Source organism: Oryctolagus cuniculus, chromosome 10 (genome assembly GCF_051225735.1).
Source record: "Oryctolagus cuniculus isolate XC-2025 breed Fujian yellow rabbit chromosome 10, ASM5122573v1, whole genome shotgun sequence".
NCBI lineage: Eukaryota > Metazoa > Chordata > Mammalia > Lagomorpha > Leporidae > Oryctolagus > Oryctolagus cuniculus.
The window spans coordinates 21,965,070-21,984,328 of NC_142876.1; the positions used below are offsets into that span (position 1 = coordinate 21,965,070).

The following is a 19,259-nucleotide window of genomic DNA, read 5'->3' on the forward strand; positions in this document are numbered from 1 at the left end:
ATGCTCCCCACGCAGGATCTCTGTCCTTAATATGTTTAACTATGAAACTCAAAAACAACACTACTAGTCGAACAATACCCTATACCGGGTTCGGTTGTGTGAGTGCAGCCTGTTGAAATCCCTGCTTAGTATATACTAAGTTGATCTTCAGTATATGAAGGTAATTGAAAATGAAATGTGATGAAGGGTGGGGTGGGAGAGGGTGTGGGTGAGGGGAGGGCCATGGGAGGGAGGGAGAGAGGGAAGTCGGTGGGGGGGAAGCCACAACAATACAAAAGATGCATTTTATATTCTACTTAAAACTATTGGTTGAACTCTGTAATTAATACACAATTACTCTTAGGTGTTTAATTAATGCTATAACTAGTACTCAAATAGTATTTTACACTTTGTGTTTCTGTGTGGGAGCAAAATGTGGAAATCTTTACTTAACATACGCTAAATTGATCTGTATATAAAGATAATTGAAAATTAATCGTGATGTGAATGGAAGGGGAGAGGGAGTGGGAGAGGGGAGCGTTGTGGGTGGGAGGGAAGTTACGGGGGGGAGGAAGCTATTGTAATCCATAAGCTGTACTTTGGAAATTTATGTTCATTAAAAAAAAAAAATTCTACCTCTTGAGTCTTCACAGGTGTTTATTACTGTGAGCCAATCAAAGATCTTAAATACCTCTTCAAAAATCAAAAAGAAACCAACAACTTCTAAATATAATGATGACCATATTGGGGACCCAGCCATTGGCAGTGACTCAAAATTCTCCAGCTCATGAAACGGAGTCATTATATGAGATAGGAAGGGATTTTTGAACCCAAGACAGGCAGGTAAGTATCTATAGAAGGTGTGATGAGGCTACCTTAAGAATAAGGGTCATAAATCTCTGAGGTGGGGGATGATGTGGTAAAGATTAGATAATTTTAAGTTCATAAGCTAGAAGCTACACCTAGTTCACATTGTTTTGTCATGTTCATCTACCTGTCAATCAGAGGACCCCTCCCCAGGAAGTACCTCCTCTTACCTAGGACATGGGGGTGGTACCACATAAACACTTCCATTTTTTTCTTAGCGCATAAGAAGCTAGGAAGAGTGGACACACTCTCTCTCACCTCCACATGGTCTCAGGATGAGAAAAGTAGGGCATGAGAATTCCTTTCTTTGGCCCCAATCTCCCTTAATAAAGCCCTGATGGACCTGTGTATTTTTCTCACATTGTAAATAAAGTTTATCATACTGTATGGCATATTTGGGCTTGTATTTAGAATTCTTCTCTAAGTAAAAGGTAAGAAGCTGGAAAATGAATTTAGGCCCAATACCCAGCCTATAATAGTAAGAGGTTATAAGTAGAGAAATTCCAAACATGAAGTTTCACTATGCTGAAATTCATTTTGCCTTACAGTTTAGTTTTCAATTAAATGCCTCTGTTTTGAAGGGAGGGGTTATAAAAAGTGAGGCAAGTTGACGGGAGGTGTGGCAGCGTCAAAGGAGAATCACTGTGCGTGTGCCTGCTTTGCCATACTCTGCTCTTCCTTGCTTCTGCAAACTCTTGACCACATTTGCTCTAGAAGATTAAATGCTTTCTTCATTGGCTCTGGAAAGGAAAAATCAGTGAATATTCAGAACCAAAGAGAGGAACAGAATTTTATGCATCCGTCTGACCAAGCCACTGATGCCCATTAAAAAAGGTATGACCTTTACAGGTCGTGGAATATCTAATACCCATAACTGGCACAAACATGTGTGCTCTGTCTTCTATCAGGTCTAACTTCCACAGCACCTGTCTCCCATAAGGCACAGCATAGGTGCTAGTTCAGTGCTTCTAGAATGATAGCACTTGGTGCTTTTTACTTAGCGAGTAGTTACATAGTGCTCATTACACATTAAAAAACACCAGTTCCTTCAATTCTTGCAACAACTCTAGTGAATGCTATTATGATCATCCGCTGTGGTTTAATGTGGGATAGCTGGGACATAGAGACGTAGGTCACATGGCCAGTGGGTAGAGGGGCAGGATTTAAACCCAGACATTCAGCCCCTACAGATTCTTCTCTTAACTTCCTTCCTCTGCTGTTTTAGTCATTATGTGTACCAGGTAAGTTTGTGCTACTTTGGAATAGGGGTAATACTGAGGCCACAAGGTCGCTGGGTGGGGCAGAATCAGAGTTGAGGGGAAGAGAAGGGAAAAGATGGGCAAAGTGGCAGAAAGAGGAGAGTTTGAAAGCCAAGGCTTCTGCCGTTATTTCACACCTTACCCACTTGGGCTTGGCTGCGTGGTGGTGCTAACTTTTAATTGAGAAATCCTCAAAGCCAACCCCAGATATTAAAAAGTAGCAATTAGATGTTATTGTCCTCGGCAGTTCATCATCTGTGCTCAGTGACAGGAAGGAACAGATGCTGCGTGGAGATCATGCTGTCACGGACGTGGCGGAGCAGTTTGGACTTGATGGATGTCACTCCCTTGCTGCTTCTCCAGGCACACAACGTGGGACGCGGCAGGGACGGGGAGATCCCTCGTCGTTTGCCTCTTCAATCTAGACGTCGGGCACTTTCTGGGAGGTTAGCTGTCTTGGATGGAACCCGCTCCTGGGGGATACTCAATCGGGGGGATGCTTTTGGGGTCGATTTTTGGTCAAAATTAGCTCTACAATTTTGGAAGCACAGCAGTATTTCTAATATAATGAAACCATGCAGTCCATTGCTGTTTTTCTGTGAGATGCTTGTTTGATGAAAACACATTGCACACCTGAATCCCTCAGAGCCAAATACAGGCAGTTGCAAAGGAGAAAATAGCCCTAAGTAGCCTTCCTGGGAGGAGGTGGAGGCTGGCGGACTTCACAGAGCTGCTCTGGATTCAGGACGTTGGGTTGGCATAATCGCTGGGAACGAAAATGACTTCCTCTGGTCGAAGGGCGTCTAACGTTCTCTCTGCCCCTCTTCTTTTCCCAGAGAGGCTGACAGTACTTTATGCTCCTCCCATAGGAGCTCTGATGCTTCAGGACCTCACAGCTTCAGGAGTCCCTGCCTTTAGCGTGAAAATCGGCTGGGAGGCCTATGTGTAGCCTACAACAGCTGGCTTGTTGCCACACTGCCATCACTACTACTGAATCCTAACAAGAAATTATGAAAATGGCCCCGTCAAGTTACACTGAAAGGCTGCCTCTGTTATATGCATGAGCAACTCGAGATGTAGCCAGGGCTGTTCTCGGACTCTGGCTATCTGAAGTGATGTGGGAGTTGAAGAACCACAGGCGGAGAATGAGAGCTCCCTGGAGAAGCAAGATGGCTTTTACCTCCGTGCTCCGTGTGGTGACTTACTACGCAGAGAGGGAGGCAGATCTGAGGGAAACGAGGAGAGCACCAGAAAACTCATCTTGCCTGATCTGCTCTGCCCTCAGCAGACTTCCTGTCCATGCCATAGAAAATCTCCATGTGGGAGTGGGGGAGGGGGGGTTGTCTGCAGAGTGTGACTGACCTGGCTTAGGAAGGCTGTAAGTAGCAATCCTGGTGGTCTGCCTGGCTGAAACAGCCTGTTTAACACTGAGAAGAAACTGCCCCATGTTCCTTATGAGATGCCCACGGCTGACTCTGAGCTGAGCTGATAAGTTCTTTGGGCCTCCCCCCTGGCTGTCCCTGTATTTCAAGATGGTCCTGTCCGCCCATCTCCATTCCGTCTCCTAGGTAGATCCCACCTGCAGATCCCCTGCCTGCCCCTGCCCATTCCGGGGGCCAGCTGTGCTCATTGGGAGCAATTGGAATTCATCATGGGGGTGGCTCACCATTCTCCTGGGCTAATTGGTGACTCTTTTATCTAAACTTTAGAATCTGTGCTGGCTGTCACACTTACCCACCACCTCCTTGGGGCAAGATTTCTGTAGCTCTACTATCTAAACCTCTTAAAGCCCACAGAATAAGGGCAGCTCCCTGATTCCTCACTGTGAAGCTCGCCAGTCACCAGCACCTTGTATTGCTTGATCCCTTGTACTCCGCTTGCCTATCTATTACAGTGTTTCTCAGCTGTTCCTCTAACTTTCTAGCGCTGGGCATAGGGATTTACATTTTTAGGGCTTCCTTTTTTTTTTTTTTTAATAGTATTTGAAAGAGTGGGAGGGAGAAAAAGATCCTCCATCTGCTGGTTCACTCTCCAGATGGCCACAAGGAGCCAGGAGCTTTATCTGGGTCTCCTACATGGGTGGCAGGGGCCCACATGCTTAGGCATCTTCCCAGGCCATCAGCAGATGTCAGTGTCACACACGGTGGGTTTACCTGCTATGCTACAATGCTGGTCCATAGTGCTTGTGTTTGAGACCCTGATAAGCAGGCGCAAGAATCACCTGGAGGCCTTATTAAACCACAGGTGTCTGGGGCCCATTGCCAGAATTTCTGATTCAGTGGATCTGGTGTGAGGCCTGCGAATTTGTATATCTACTAAATTCCAAGTGAGGGTGATGGTAGGTTTGGGGACTACACTTTGAGCATTGCCGGTCTAGACCACTACTTCTCAAGTTTTCTTCCCAATGGGAATTGCTCTCCGTAGAGAGCCTCGTCTTTCTAGCCCTGACCCTGCCCAGGAGGTATGACAAGTGCACGCTCATGATCCTTCCAGGCTAGACTCTGACTGTTGTGTGATGAGCTGTATCAGCTCCGAACGTCCCAGTTCTGTGACAGCATCCGGGGCTTCAGAATAAAAACAAGGGATGCTGTGGACCTCAGGAGCTAAAGGGTTATCAAGATGGCCACAAGAGCATGGGCCTTTTTAAATTTAAAAGCTGGTCATCTTGATGTTTCTGGCTTTTATTTCCTCAGGTGGAGGAGGAAGCCAAGAAGCCGGCTTTGTTTGAGGACCTGGTGCTCAACATCAAACCTGACTGCCGGAGGTGACCATGGACACCAGGTCTGTTTCCTCTGCCTGTGGGCCGCTCTCAGTCCCAGTCGGGTCCCTCTGTACAAATAGGTATGTTTCTGGGTGTTGGTGTGATGCTCGATCTAGTGGAAAAAAAAAACTTGTTTATCAAGATGCAGGGATTTAAAAACGATGTTTTAAACTGTGATAAGATGCATATAAACTTTACCATCTTCACCTCATTTTTAAGTGGTATGGCATATTCATACCACCATCTAACTCTCACCCCCATTGCTCTCCAAGAACTTTTTATCATCCTCATCTGAAGCTTTATGCCCAGCTGTTGGCTCTTTCCATCTACTTTCCAGCTTGATTTGACCACTGTAGTTCCTTCCTATAACAGCAGTATTTGTCCCCTGATGGGTTTCTTGCACTTAGGTTAATGTCCTCAAGTTTCCTCCATGTTATAACTTGTGTCAGAATTTCCTTCCATTTTAAGGGAACAATAGTTTTCCACAGTCTCACTGCCCAGATAATTCTTGATAGGAATAAAATGTAAGGCACAGAGCTAGGAAATTCAAGTTGTAGTAAAAGGTCCCTCTCTTCAAAGGTAAACATTTAGAATAACATCCTGTGTATCCTTGCAGAGAAATATGCAAATATGTCTCCCTTGCAGAAAAACATGCAAATGTGTCTGGCTTTGTGTGTGTGTGCCTGTGCATACACTCAGATATTCAGATGTGTGTGTATTTTTTACATTAAAGGGATACATGCTTTTATTTTTGTCTTCAACTAATTTATTTTGTCTTCAACTGATGGTATATATCACATCAGAATAATTACTGTGTTAAAATTTCCACTGTTTTCATTGAATAGAAGAATCATGCTTCTGATATCATTTGCTTTTTAAATGAATTTTAAGATTTTTGAACAGGAAAGGAATGTCTATATCATGAATAGAGAAAAAAAATCCAAGTGGTGGTTGAAGAATGAGAAACAAAAAAATACTGGAAGAGTAGAAATGCCTGAGAAAAGTGAAAAATGTAGAATTAAAGTAGCGAGTATGTCTGAGGGGCACTTTGCTCTCACTTCTGGTTGTAGATATGTTGGGTCCTGTGAGAAAATGAATGCAAAGCTACCAGAGGGGTTGAACCAGGCTCAGAACAGCCAGAGGGGAGACTCTTGCTGGCAGCCTCTGATATTCACCAGGCTTGAGAAGTACAGAGGGAAGAGAGGCCATCGGGGCCACAGTTGAGTTTGGCAGGCAGGGATCAGGACGCCTGGGAGCATCCTGTCGGAGGAAGGGGACAGGGAGGTGGTATGCATCTGGAGGTCATGGATGAGCGTGGCTGCGGAGTTCAGGGGAGGAGAAAGATTTCCTCACCGATGGTAGCTTTAAGGAAAGGAATAAGAAATAAGGTTTATAGCTCAGAAGTGGCAATTTTTTAAAAAAGGATTTCTTTATTTGAGAGGCCAAGTTACAAGGAGAGGTCTTCCATTCACTGGTTCACTCCCCAGAAGGCTGCGATGGCCGGAGCTGGGTCCATCTGAAGCCAGGAGCTAGAAGTTTCTTCAAGGTCTCCCATGTGAGTGCAGGTAGCCAAGTGCGTGGGCCATCTTCTGCTGCTTTCCCAGGCCATAGCAGGGAGCTGGATTGGAAGAGGAACAGCTGAGACATGAACTGGTGCCCTTGTGGGATGCTGGTGCTTCAGGTGGAGGCTTAACCTACTATACCACAGTGCTGGTTCCACAGAGGCAGCAACTTAATTTTGTATTAGTCCATGGTATTTAGGTTAATATTGATACCAGAGTGTGTGGGTATACTCATGTTGGGCGTGACAACATTTTACTTAAAAAATGCAAAGATTGTCACAGAGCCAATTTCGAATTGCCTCTTTCTTCCAACATAATGCTAGGTATCTTACATGGGACACTCTGCTCATCAACTGTCCTGTGAAGTCGTTCTTGCTCTCATTAGAGATGAAGAAACTTAGGCCCTGAGGAGTTATTCCTGGACTAGGCCTTGAACCCAAGCCTGTTTACCTGCAAAACTGAGGTTCCTTCCTTCTACGCTGGAATATTCTGAGATTTTTGAATAGGGGGGCACTTCAAGAAGTTCATGGAAAATGGAATTAAAAGATAAGTATCTTTGGATGCAAAAAAGCTTTGAAATTTTATTTATGAGGAATCTTTAAAAGGTTCATGGAGAATGAGCATTATGACAAAACTGTGCAGGGATTTCAAAGACTTCTTGTTCTCAAGTAAAAATTTTTAAAGACTTACTTATTTGAAAGGCATGGTTAGAGAGAGTGAGATCTTCCATCTATTACTGTACTTCCCTAATGGCCTCCAATGGCCGAGGATGGGGCAGGCTGAAGTCAGGAGCCTGGAACTCCGTCCAGGTCTCCCACACAGGTGGTGGGGCCCAAGCATTTGAACCATCTTTCGCTGCTTTTTCCAGGCACGTTACTAGGGATGGGCTACTTTAACCGGTATTCATACCGAATGCTGGCATTGCAGATGACCGCTTAATCCACTGCACCACACTACCAGCCCCTAAAATTTTATTCCATTATATACAAACTTCTTGAAATACCTTCAAATGGGTGGAATATTATGCAGGGCCAAGGCTGAACATCTACAGGAGTGTAGAGAAAATGGTTTGGTGTGTGTCCAATGAGTATGCACTGAGTGGGCGACTGAGAGGAGAGAGCACACTGAGTTGCTGAGAAGCCAAAGTAGAGCCAGCTTTTGAGTGTGGAGGTTTGCTTTTAGAGAGCTATATCCAGTGTGGTAGGGGTGATGTCAGGAAAATTTATCAGACTGCAGGGGGATGGGGAGGATGCATCTAACAGGATCAGATCTGAAAAACAGAAGGGCAGAGGTTGGCCAAAACATGTGTAGGAAAAGGAAGCTACTATGAGAAAAGGGAAAGGGAAGAGAAGGCTCTCGGGATCTCACAGGGTGTGGAGGCAGGATATTGAGACTCCAGAAATAACACTGTCAAGAAAAGCAAATGTTTAGTCCGTGGGAGAAGAGACCGAGCAGCAGAGGAGAGGTTGCTGGGCATAACCACGCCGTTGGGACAGAACTCGTGACTGTAGGAGAATGAAGTTACGTGGCCAGTGGGGACCCAGCCTGTTTTTTTTATGAACGAGGTTCTGACTCCCCCTGCAACTCTGTCCACACCTCATGGCATGTGGGCAATCTTGAGAGTGATGAAGGAGAGCTAAACTGTTTGAAGTTCAACAAAATCGCTTCCATATGGAAAAGTTAAAGAATTATTTAAATAGAATAAATGACATTAGAAGGGAAATTTTGACACCTGCTTTTAGGTACAAGAAGGCATATGGAATTAAGAGTGCTGACAGGATTGGCTGTCTCCATGAAGGAGACCCTAGAGAGAAAGGGCTATGCTTCACTTGATGGCACAAAAGGGGATTCCTCTCAGGGACCTGTTCATATATGAAAGGAAGTTCCAGAAACTCCTTGCATAGAGAAGGTTACGGCATCAGCTATCCCGACAGGAGATGATTTATGCTCTCTGGATCCTTTAGAGACATCTTTTAAATTCTTAACTTTTTATTTCAGGTTTTGGCCAGGTTGGGAAGGTGAGAGAAACCTATGCAGCTATATTTAGAAAGAAGGATTTGGAGCTAACAAGTTCCGCTCACTAAGAATTGATAATTATCTGATATCTTCAAGGGAAGGCTGTTAGTGCAGGGCCTCTTTGGGGGAGAGTTCGCATGAACATAAATTGTTAATTATTTACTTATTTAATTGAAAAAAATTTCCTGTCCCCCGGTTTACTTCCCAATTGTGATAGCTGAGGCAAAGGCAGGATTGTACCAGGCCAAAGCTAGGAGCTGGAAATTCAATCCAGGTTTTCCTCATAGGTGGCAGGGACCCTAGTACTCGAAGTGTCACCTACTGTCTCCCAGGGTGCATCTTAGCAGGAAGCTGGAATGGAGCCAGGACTCAAACTTGGGTGCTCATTTAGGATGTCTCAAGCGGTGACCTAATTACTGAGTCCAATGGCCACACCTGAGCGTTGGCTTTTCATGTGTGCCAAATAGAACTTATTTTTTAAATACTTATTTGAAAGAGTGAGTTTGAGATCAAGATCAATCTTCCATCTGCTAGTTCATTCCTCAAATGTCTGCAACAGAAAGGTCTGGGCCAGGCCAAACCAGAAGCCAGGAACTCCATAGAAGGGGCCCATGCACATGGACCATCTCCCTCTGGCCTCCTTGTGTGCTTTAGCAGGGGGCTGGAATGAAAGTGGAGCACTGGGAGTCAAGCTGGCACTCCCATCTGAGATGCTGATGTCGCAAGAGGTAGCTTAGCGTGTTATGCCACAACCCCAGGGCAGAGTTTGCTATTCCGAACCAAACCTACAGAGTCCTTGAGGGTCACCTTCAACTCCCCCATAGTATTTCTCATGGTGACCATTTTCTAGAAGATCGATTTTACAAGCAGAAAATAATCATGATTGAGTCAACACTTCAGGGAAAATCACACGTGTGTGTTCAAATGTTTTTTTTTTTAATCTTACATTTTTTATAATTTAAAAAGCAAAGTTTATTTTTCCCATCCATTCTGTGAGTGTTACATATTCCTTAAAATCCAATCCATGGGAGCCAGCACTATGGTGCAGTGGCTTAATCCACCACTTGAATTGATGGGATCCTGTATCAGAGCATCAGTACCAGCGCCAGCTGCTCTGCTTCCAATCCAACTCCCTGCCAATGAACCTGGGAAAGCAGTGGGGGAGGGTTCAAGTGCTTGGGACCCTGCCTCCCACATGGGAGACCTGGATGAAGTTCTAGGCTGCTGGCTTTGGCCTGGCCCAACCTGGGCTTGTGACCATTTGGAGTGAACCAGCAGATGAAAGTTCTGTATGTCTGCCTGTCTCTCTCTCTCTCTCTCTGCCTTTGAAATAACCAGAATGTAGCTTTTAAAAAAATCCATGAGAGATCCCCTGTCTGGCAGCTAGGATAATGATTAACTTTAGGGGATTTTGTTACTGGGAGGGCCTGAAGGGAGGTGTAGTTTCTATCTGAGTAATGAGCACTTGAGTAAAATTCATGTAAATATCCCTTGAGCTGAATACCCAAGAGTTGTGTCCAACATGTAAATTATACCACATGAAAAGTAAGTAACGCTACTTCTCACACACTACTTGAAAAATACAAGATCATTAATAAATTAGAGAAAACTACCCAGCCTGGTTGAACTTTTACTTTTAGTATTGGTTTTTCACCATCTGTCCTTTATAATTTGAGATTATAATCCCACATTGAGATTACATCCCTTCCCCTCAAGTACTTAACCCACACATTTGTCATGTATTATAAACTCCTGGAGGATGTCACCCCCACCCGATACTAGAGCTGATTGAGGATGCTCACAGTACTGGGCATGCCGTGACCAAGATGGTACCCGAATGTTGTACCCAGCACAACCTGGGTCGAGCCTCTGTGTGAGGGCCTAGAGATTTGAGTGAAAGTATGCAAAAGTGATGTTCCTGATGGCTTTATCCCGAGAAGTGGCAGTTCATTTGGGGGTGATAGTGTGTCTAAAAGATCTGATAAGCAAAGCAAAAGGGATCTTTCCAAGAGATGCTTGTGGTGTAGCTAAATCTGGAGTGTATGTAGCAGACACAAACGTGGATCTTTACTCAGAGCTTCCCTACTGATAAATACCCTGACCCACCTATAATCCATTTATTTCCTAGTCCCTCTGGGAGGCTGGGAAAGGCCTGGGTAGCTAGAGCCCCTGGGCCACAGCAGATGCCCCTGTTTGTCCCAATTACCCTTCTCAGAGAATCATAGGGTGAAAGTGGTTGGAAGTTCAGCCCCATGTGGCAAACCATCTTGCTTTCCAAACCTTTGTCTGCAGCCTGAGTTTGAACATACGCTATTTGAGCCCATCCTTTTATTTATTTTTTTTTTTAAGATTTATTTATTTGAAAGTCAGAGTTACATACACACACACACACACACACAGAGAGAGAGAGAGAGAGAGAGAGTGTGTGTGTGTGTGTGTGTGTCAGTCTTCCATCCGCTGGTTCACTCCCCAATTGACTGCAACAGCTGGAGCTGCGCTGATCCAAAGCCAGGAGCCAGGAGCTTCCTCTGGGTCTCCCACACGGGTGCAGGGGCCCAAGGACTTGGGCCATCTTCTACTGCTTTCCCAGGACACAGCAGGGAGCTGGATTGGAAGTGGAGCAGCTGGATCTTGAACCGGTGCCCATATAAGAATGAGATGCCGGCACTGCAGGTGGTTGCTTTACTGTTATGCCACTGCACCAGCCCCTGAGCCCATACTTTAAACAAAAGACATATGCTGTTCCACATTTCTGCTGGAAATTTGTAACAGTTGAGTAATGAAGAATTTCTCTTAGGATATGTATTCTGTGCAGCGTTTAAGACTCTGTGGGAGGTCTGCCTCCCAAATCCGTGTCTGGGCTTGAGTCGCAGCTCCACTGACCACTTGGGCTTCCTGCTAATGCATGTTCTGAGATGTAGCAGTGATGGCTCAAGTACTTAGGTCTCTGCCAACCACAATGGAGACCTGGATTGCATTCCTAGCTTCTGGTTTCGACCTGGCCTAGCACTGGCTATTGCGAGCATTTTGGGAGTGAACCAGCTGATGGGAAATTCTCTCTCTCTCTCTCTCTAAAAGGAAAATAAATAAAATAAATTTTTTTCCATCGCATCTCAATTTGTCCTGGAAAGAACCTATAAGATATATGGTAGTATTTTTTTTTTTTTTGTAACAGAGTTGATAGTTTGCCCAAGGTCATGTAGTTAATAGTAGAGTTGGTTCAAACAGATTTTTTTCTATGTCTGATTTTCCTACTATTTATTTTTTAAACTCCTCTCCTTATTAACAGCTGAAATCCTCCCCCCACTATGTTTTATAGAACTGTAGTTAAGATATTTATAGAACTATAGTAAGGTAAACCTGAAGCACTGTGGTTGAAAAGGGCATAGGGACCCAGAATTCTTCATCACAGCCCTCCTCTTGTTGTCTTTGGCATCTGAGTCACCTCTGTGGAACTTGGAACTCAAGGGGACCCAGCTTGAAAATGCTGTCCTCTACAAAGCTGCTTCGGCAAGGTCAGGTGTGGTCCTCCTTGATTTAAAAGCAGGAATCCAGCTGTTTCCTACCGTGTCTACATCGGTTGGGGCTTCTAAAATGGAATGTTTCAGGCTGGGTAAGGCATAGCAACAGAAATCTGTGCTTCTAGTTGTAGAGGCTGGAAGTCCTAGGCCAAGGCACCGCAGGGTCGGAGTCTGGTGGGGCCTGCTCTTTGCAGAAGCTGCCATTTGTCTGAGTCCCCACATGGTAGGAGGGACAAACCAGCCCCTCCCTTTTATAAGGGAATGAATCCCATTCATGAGGTGGGAACTTCACGATCTAACCACCTGCCAAAGGTCCTTTCACCTTGGATATCAAGTTTCATGTGACTTTTGTAGGAAGACACCAAAATTTCTACCGTAGCAAACCACTAGCTTTCAGTTTTTTGGGTTTTAATTTTTCTTTTTCAACTTGTCAGTGGTAGTATGTATTTTCTTAAGGGAAGATGGTTATATTTATCTGACCTCCTGATGCTGTCTTTAGGTTCTATTGTACTAAACTACAATATAAAATTTTTCTATCAGCAACTGGGTATAAAAAATCATAATCACCAACTTTTACCCTCATAACTCCTTGGATATTGTTTTATTTTTTCCACTTAGTGTTGCAAGTCAGTTAAGTCGCTACAATTTTTGTGCTTTTAGCCATGTTTTCCTGCCTATATCTTGAAAGAATACCTTTATTAAAATAACTACAAGATTAAATATGATAACGTTTTCATGAATTTACTTATGATATGGTGACTTCTAATATTCAAGCTTTTTTTCTTTGTCAAGTTTTCTGTAACTCTATCGTCCTTTATTTCTTTGGTTTCAAGAGCTATAGTCTTTCCTGTGAGGATTTTTAACTATGAAAGACTAAAATATCATACCTATCATTTTTTTCCTCATAATTTTCATCTCTATGCAATTGTACTCTTAATTCCAGGAGAGTACATCAAAATGTGTCCTCCACATTATTCACCTGGTGTTCTGAAGTTTTAAATCTCTTTATTAGTTCCAGCAGGTATTTTCACATTGCTATTGAATTTTAAATTTTTATTGCAATCCTCATTGCCTTACCTAAGTTGATCTTTATCTTATTCTAATTATTTTAATAATTTTAGTACTTTTTATGACTTTTTTTCCTATCCAAGGTCCTATCTTTTAGCATTTTCTTAAGGGCAAAAATCTATGAAGTTTCTCTGACTACAGTGGTTAAATATTCCATTATTGTGCTCTATTTAGACATCAGAACAGCCGGTGGAGTAAGTTGACTAAAATCAGAAACACACAAAAAACAAGTGTTCATCAGACAGCGTTGGTTAAATAGAACAGGGAAATAATATACAGCTACAAGGAAATACTTTATTTTTAAAAGATTTGTTTTATTTATTTGAAAGACAGAGTTAGAGAGGTAGAGACAGAGAGGTCTTCCATTTGCTGGTTTACTCCCCAGATGGCTGCAACGGCCAGAGCTGCGTCGATCTGAAGCCAGGAGCCAGGAACTTCTTCTGGGTCTCCCCTGTAGGCGCAGAGGCCTGAGGACGTGGACCATCTTCTACTGCTCTCTCAGGCCACAGCAGAGAGCTGGATCGGAAGAGGAGCAGCTGGAACTAGAACCAGCACCCATATGGGATGCCGGCGCTTCAGGCCAGGACTTTAACCCACTGCACCACAGCGCTGCCCTTTTGCTATTTAATATATTGAAAACGTTTAGTAAATGGCAGCTATTAATATTTATCTTCACATGACATGTAATCTCATTTAACAGCTTAAGACATGATCATTCCTGGCTTATAAATGAGGTTTGAGAAGTTAAATGATTTTATGTTCATGCCGCTGATATTGGAGTTAAGTCCTCTTTTTTCTTGTCGCCTAAGGAGATCAGCTGAGACCCAGGAGTCATTTGGAGGTGATGTAGTTTTATGTCCTCTTGTTCTAGATGAAGAAACTAGAACAGGAAGAGGCTTGTTAAAGTTTTATAACTAATTAGTGGCAGTGTCTGGGCCAGAACTTGCCCATAGGTAAAGTTTGTTTTCCTATTTGCGGCAGTCTCCTGCAGATAACCCTAGGCTGTTTGACTTCATTCATTCACTCAGACTCCATGCCCCACCACGGGCTGATGTGGGTTTGTGTGCACCTATCCCTTCCTTTGGGAAGCCATCCTGCCCCTAGTCCATGTGTTCGGCAAAGCTGTCAGTCATAGGTGGGCACACCTGGCTGCACATAGGGCTTATATAGGGCAGAGATACCAGAAAGTGTGTTTTCTTTGCTGTGACCTAGGTTAATAGGGGGTAGGACTCGATTAATAGTAACCTGAGCTGTGACAACTGTGTTTAAAGTGAAGCACGTGTTCATTAGACAGTACTGAGAGTGGGGAACTGTAAAACGGCAAAAGCACTTGCTGTTCCTTCTCTGTCTTTCCTTGAGCCCTAAGTTGTTCCCATTTTTGCCAGAAAAGGTGAGGGGAATATTGTAAATACCTAGTGCGTGTGGGCAGAGGCCTCTGTCTTTGAATTAAAGTTGTTTCTAACTGACTCGATTAAAGCTGTGGTAGAAGCCTTCCCGAGGTCAGAACAGGGGAGGATCCTGTCCTGGGAACGGAATGCAGCTGTTAATCTGCTTGCCTGTGAACGCTTCAGCTGTGGTCCCTGCCTGCTTATGTGCAACCTCTTCAGGTGCTGCTTGTTAGTAGTAGTGATGTCAACCCCTTCCAGACAAGTACCGCTCAGTATGTGTGTGGAGAACAATATCACCTATGTACCCACGCGCAGTATGTATCCGTTCCTGTGGCCTCCATGTAACGCTGGATATCCAATCCAGTGTATGCATGTAACCATATAAGGAAGACAAAGAGGCCGAAACCATATATAAGGGCAGATCCTTCTTTGTTCAGGGCTCAGGCTTTTGGATAAATTCCACCTGGGCCTTATGCTTGCAAAATAACTACTTCCTATTAAAAGGCCTTGGTGTCATGTCTTGCTACATGAATCCTACTACATGTACACCTTTGGAATATGAGGGTACTTAAACACTCTGTAGAAAATGGAATTAAAAGATAGGTTTATTTTGGTATAAGTATTTTTGAAATCCATGCAGTGTTTTCAAAATCCACATTTTCTACCAACTGACTTAAAACTACTTTGCACCAAATCAACTGTTCCTCTTACTTCAAATTTTCATAGAAAATGGAAGTAAGTATTCTACCTGATTAAAAGGTTGAGGCTGGAGTTGAGAGTCCTCATAAGAATACTCCTTTTCCCCATGCTTCCATACCCTACTTTATGTTGACATAAGCACCCACATGTTCTGTGAATTATAACATTTATGCCATTTGTTTTCCTGAGTCCTTAAATGTACTTTAAGCTACAAAGTGCAAAAATACTTTAGAAATAGAAGGAAAAAGAAGAATCATCAAATCCAGAAATGTACTCCACACAGACTTAAAATCTAAGATTTTAATGCAGACAAGGAAAGTCCAATTCTACGTGTGAAATAGCTTCTGAAACCGGAGCCACCTTTTGTGGAGCCCTGGCGATCTGGGAAGGAAGCTAGAAGAGGTACACGCAGGTGAGGACTCTACTCCCTCCCAGTCTGAGGAGCTTCTCACTGAGGGAGAGGCAGATGCCTGAAGGGCTTGTCCTTTTGTGTCGTCAAAGTCACGCTGCTGGAGCTGCCGGCAAGTTTAGTCACTTGGACCCCTGGGGGTGAGGGGTCGGAGCACGTGGTGGCTTCTGTGAAATTATTCTGAGATCACCATCAGCAATCATGGCATGAGGGGGAGGCGGTGGAGGAGGCAGAGGGGGAAATTGGTGGCTTTATCGTTCACTGCCCTGCTTCCCGCTGCTGGGAAACGGGGTGCCTGAGGGCCTGGAGACCCAAATAGAGCCTCAGCAGTGACTCAGAGCGCTCCTTGCCCTTGCTGTGACAGCTTAATTTGTCTGCTCAAGGGTTGGTGCCCAGCCCTCTGTGAGTGCGAGTTACACCCCTTAGTAGATGCAGCCAAAGCCCCTCAAAGTCCACTTTACCTTGCCAAGGAATCCATGGTGACTGCCTCTCCCTGGCTGTCCTTCCTCTCTTTTGTTGTGTGTTTTCCAAGCTATAACATACCAGGTATCATAGGCTGAACTGAGTTTTTCCCAAATTCATATTGAAGTCCTAACCTCCAGTGCAGTATGAGTTTGTCTGGAGATGGGGGTTTCAGAGAGGTAACCAAGTTTATAGGGTGAATGCTTGGTGTCCTAACTTAGGAGATCACGTGCAGGTGCAGGGAAAAGACTGCCACCTACCAGCCAAGGGGAGAGGTCTCAGAAACAACTACCTGCTTGACACTTTGATCTTGGGATCTTCCAGCCTTCTGAGCTTTGAGGATCTAAATTTCTGTTATTGAAGCTTCCCAGCCTGTGGGGCTTTGTTATGATGAACTGTTAGTAGACCAGGATTGTGTTTTATGTCCTCCCATCCGTGCTGACCATGGCCTTGGTGGAGTGAATGGCAGACACAGAGGCCTCCCTACCATGTAGCATCCTTTGGCACGGCCGCTCCTCACTTGGAGCCTATAGATTTCCAAGTGCCAGGCGACAACGTTATTATTTTTTTCACATTAAAAACGTCAAGCTGATCAAAGAAACAAACACTTTTAATGAAACATATGTGGGACACTTAGAAGGAGAAGATTTATAATGTGTCTGCTGTGAAACCAGAAGGCTTATGGAAAGTGTGAAGTAGGAGGAGAGAGATAACGGGCTCTTATGCCAGAGGAGACATGGCCTAAAATATTAAACAGAAGGAAAAATAATTCCCTTCCATAAAATCACAATTCATTTCCGTATTTCACATAAATCACTAATACACACATTGGGTGTTTTCATCGAGCCGCACTCGGTTCTTTCCACACCCATCACAATAATGTGCACTTTGATCTGGGGAAGGAAATTAAACTCAGACAGAGAGATATAAAATTGTCAGGATTGCTCTGAAACCAACCTCTAAGAACATGCCCCTATGCCTTACTAGGATTTTGAGGAGTAATAAAAATGTGGGTGTATTTGTCTAGTTCTCAAAACTAGACAGTATCTTTGTGATTTTTAGATCTAAAACGTCCATGAAAAAATGGATGCTAATGTGGGAGATGATGAGTGGTTTCACTTAGGGATGATGGTGCCACCAACACTGCGCTGGAATGATCATACATTTCAAATGGCATGGGAGCTGGCTTTTAATATATATTGTGAGTAGGTATTAAGATTTTTGCAAAAGCATGCAAACCATGGATGGGCTTGTGTATGGTTTTTAGGGAGGATAGTGCATTCATTTGCTATGGTATACAGTATTCCTCTTGTGATATTTACAAGATATCTTCCCTTAAAGTCAGTTTGGCAATATTCACAAGCCTGTTATCTATACTCTTAACAAATCTAGACTTTTGTTTTCCTGTCCTATTGGCCATCCCCAGCTTTGGCTGGACATGCGGTGGTGAAGGCAGGCAAGACTCCCCCGACTGGCTCTCCTGTCTGGTCTCCGGGATCCATTTCATGTGGCTGCCCAGGAAGGGGATCTATGGCCATCTCCATGAAGAGGGTTTCCATTTTCTTCCAGAAGGATTAAGGTCCGCAGGAAGGAGAGCCCTGAGCATTGATTCAGGGATGAAGTGAGTGTGGGTGTATGTAGAGAATGAGATTGGAGCAGGAGGAGGATTTGGGGTGATTTCTCTCTGGGTGCCCAGGTAGAAGGAGCCTGGAGGAGGATACTGGGTCAGCCTGGCTAGCAGCCCTTTGAAGGAATGGCCCCAGAAACGGTGACCTCTGCCTGCACCAGCCAAGTCAACTTCTCTGTCTTCACCTCTTTATTTTTCTGATACTGTCCAAATCGGTTGTTGCCCACATATGGGCTTTTGTGTCTCAGAGTCTTGGAGGCACTTCTAAAAAGCTGCGAGGATGTGAAGGCGCCAAGTGTGGCTCTTAATGGAGATGGCTCTTTTGACCTGGATACAGGTTTGTCCTTAGCAAATATGTGCAGATTATCTGTGGGGTGAAGTTAATACAATTTCTTGCAAAGTATTGCTAAATTCAGGAACACAGTTTTGTTCCTTATCTATTTTCTCAGATCTATAGGCAAAGACACTAAAAACCTTATTTGAAAGTCTGCATGTTTTTTCCTCTTTTTTAAATGTCAAAACAGTTGTTTCCATGGAAGAGTTCAAGGTCCTTCATATGCCCCTCTGTACTCATTAATCATGGTTGTGTGATTATGGCCCCAAACCCAACTAGCCTCTGGTTCCTGTTTAATGAAAGATATACTGCACTGAATAATTAAGGAAGTGGTTTTATTCAGGCTATTGCAAAATGGAGACTGTTCATGAATGGTGACCATTTAAGAAGAGAACAAGAGGGAAGTAAAGAAGGAAGTCATTGTGAGTGATGCTGATGAATCTTCTCCAGAAGAGGAACAAGGTGCTCCTTTGCATTTAGCTCTGTCCAGAAGTAGAACAGTACATGGACGGGGGATTTGTTTTTATTTACTTGAAAGAACTAGAGAGAAAGAGAAAGAGAGAATGAGATCTTCTATCCTCTGGTTCACTACCCTGATGGCCACAATGGCCAGGGCTGAGCTAGGCTGAAACCAGGAGCTTCTTCCAGGTCTCCCACATGGGTGCAGGGGCCCAACCACTTGGCCCATCGTCTACTACTTTTCCCAGGCCATTACCAGGGTGCTGGATCAGAAGTGGAGTAGCTGAGACACAAACCAGTATCTGTATGGGATGCCAATGTTGCAGGTAGTGGCTTTTGCTTCTGTGCCACAATGCCAGCCCCTGGGAGAGGGGATTTCTTAACTATTCCCATTTTCAGTACAAGATTGAAGAAAGTTTAGTGCTGTTACCAGCAATGTGACAAGTTGGGCTTTCTCAACTATTCTGGAAGAATCTGTCTTTGATCCACTTGCTGAGTCTTGATCACAAGATTTGGGTGTACAAGGAATAACTATTTTTTGTAATTGAACTAAGTTCTCAATTCCCCCTACTCACCGATGCTGGAAAACTATTTCCATGTCAACTTAATCACTTTAGGATGTTGGTCACCCAAGTGTTCACACTCCTTCAATTCAGAGCCATGTCTCCCTTTCTTCTTCTCTTCTCCCTGAGTGTTCACCAAAGCACCTGGGGGTTAGGTGCTGTTTTGGCATCAGGGCAAGGAGTTCCTATTGTCTTGGATCTCTCCTCTCTGTATTCATTCCTGAAGGCTCTCAGGGGCCCTTCTCTCTGTCTGGGCAGGTCCCCTTTATCATTGTTCTCTGGCAC

The 19,259-nt window shown here is 44.1% G+C and overlaps 1 protein-coding gene across 9 annotated transcripts in view; it reads left to right on the forward strand.

The window, feature by feature from the left end:
- Positions 1 to 1,827: 1,827 nt before the first annotated feature.
- Positions 1,828 to 19,259, forward strand: part of LOC149123708 (uncharacterized) — a 53,829-nt gene continuing 36,397 nt past the window's right edge. Inside the window, exons 1-4 of one of the 9 annotated variants that reach the window (XR_016213982.1) lie at positions 1,845 to 2,087; positions 2,371 to 2,551; positions 2,975 to 4,566; positions 4,799 to 4,886. Coding sequence is in view for 3 of the 9 variants with exons in the window: in XM_089305097.1 (XP_089161223.1) it covers positions 2,403 to 2,551; positions 4,799 to 4,886 (237 nt within the window). In the remaining 6 variants the exon portion in view is untranslated. Of the gene's footprint in view, positions 2,088 to 2,352; positions 2,552 to 2,941; positions 4,567 to 4,798; positions 4,947 to 19,259 lie in introns of all 9 variants that reach the window. The other 8 variants (XR_016213979.1, XR_016213978.1, XR_016213981.1 and 5 more) reach the window with 8 other exon arrangements.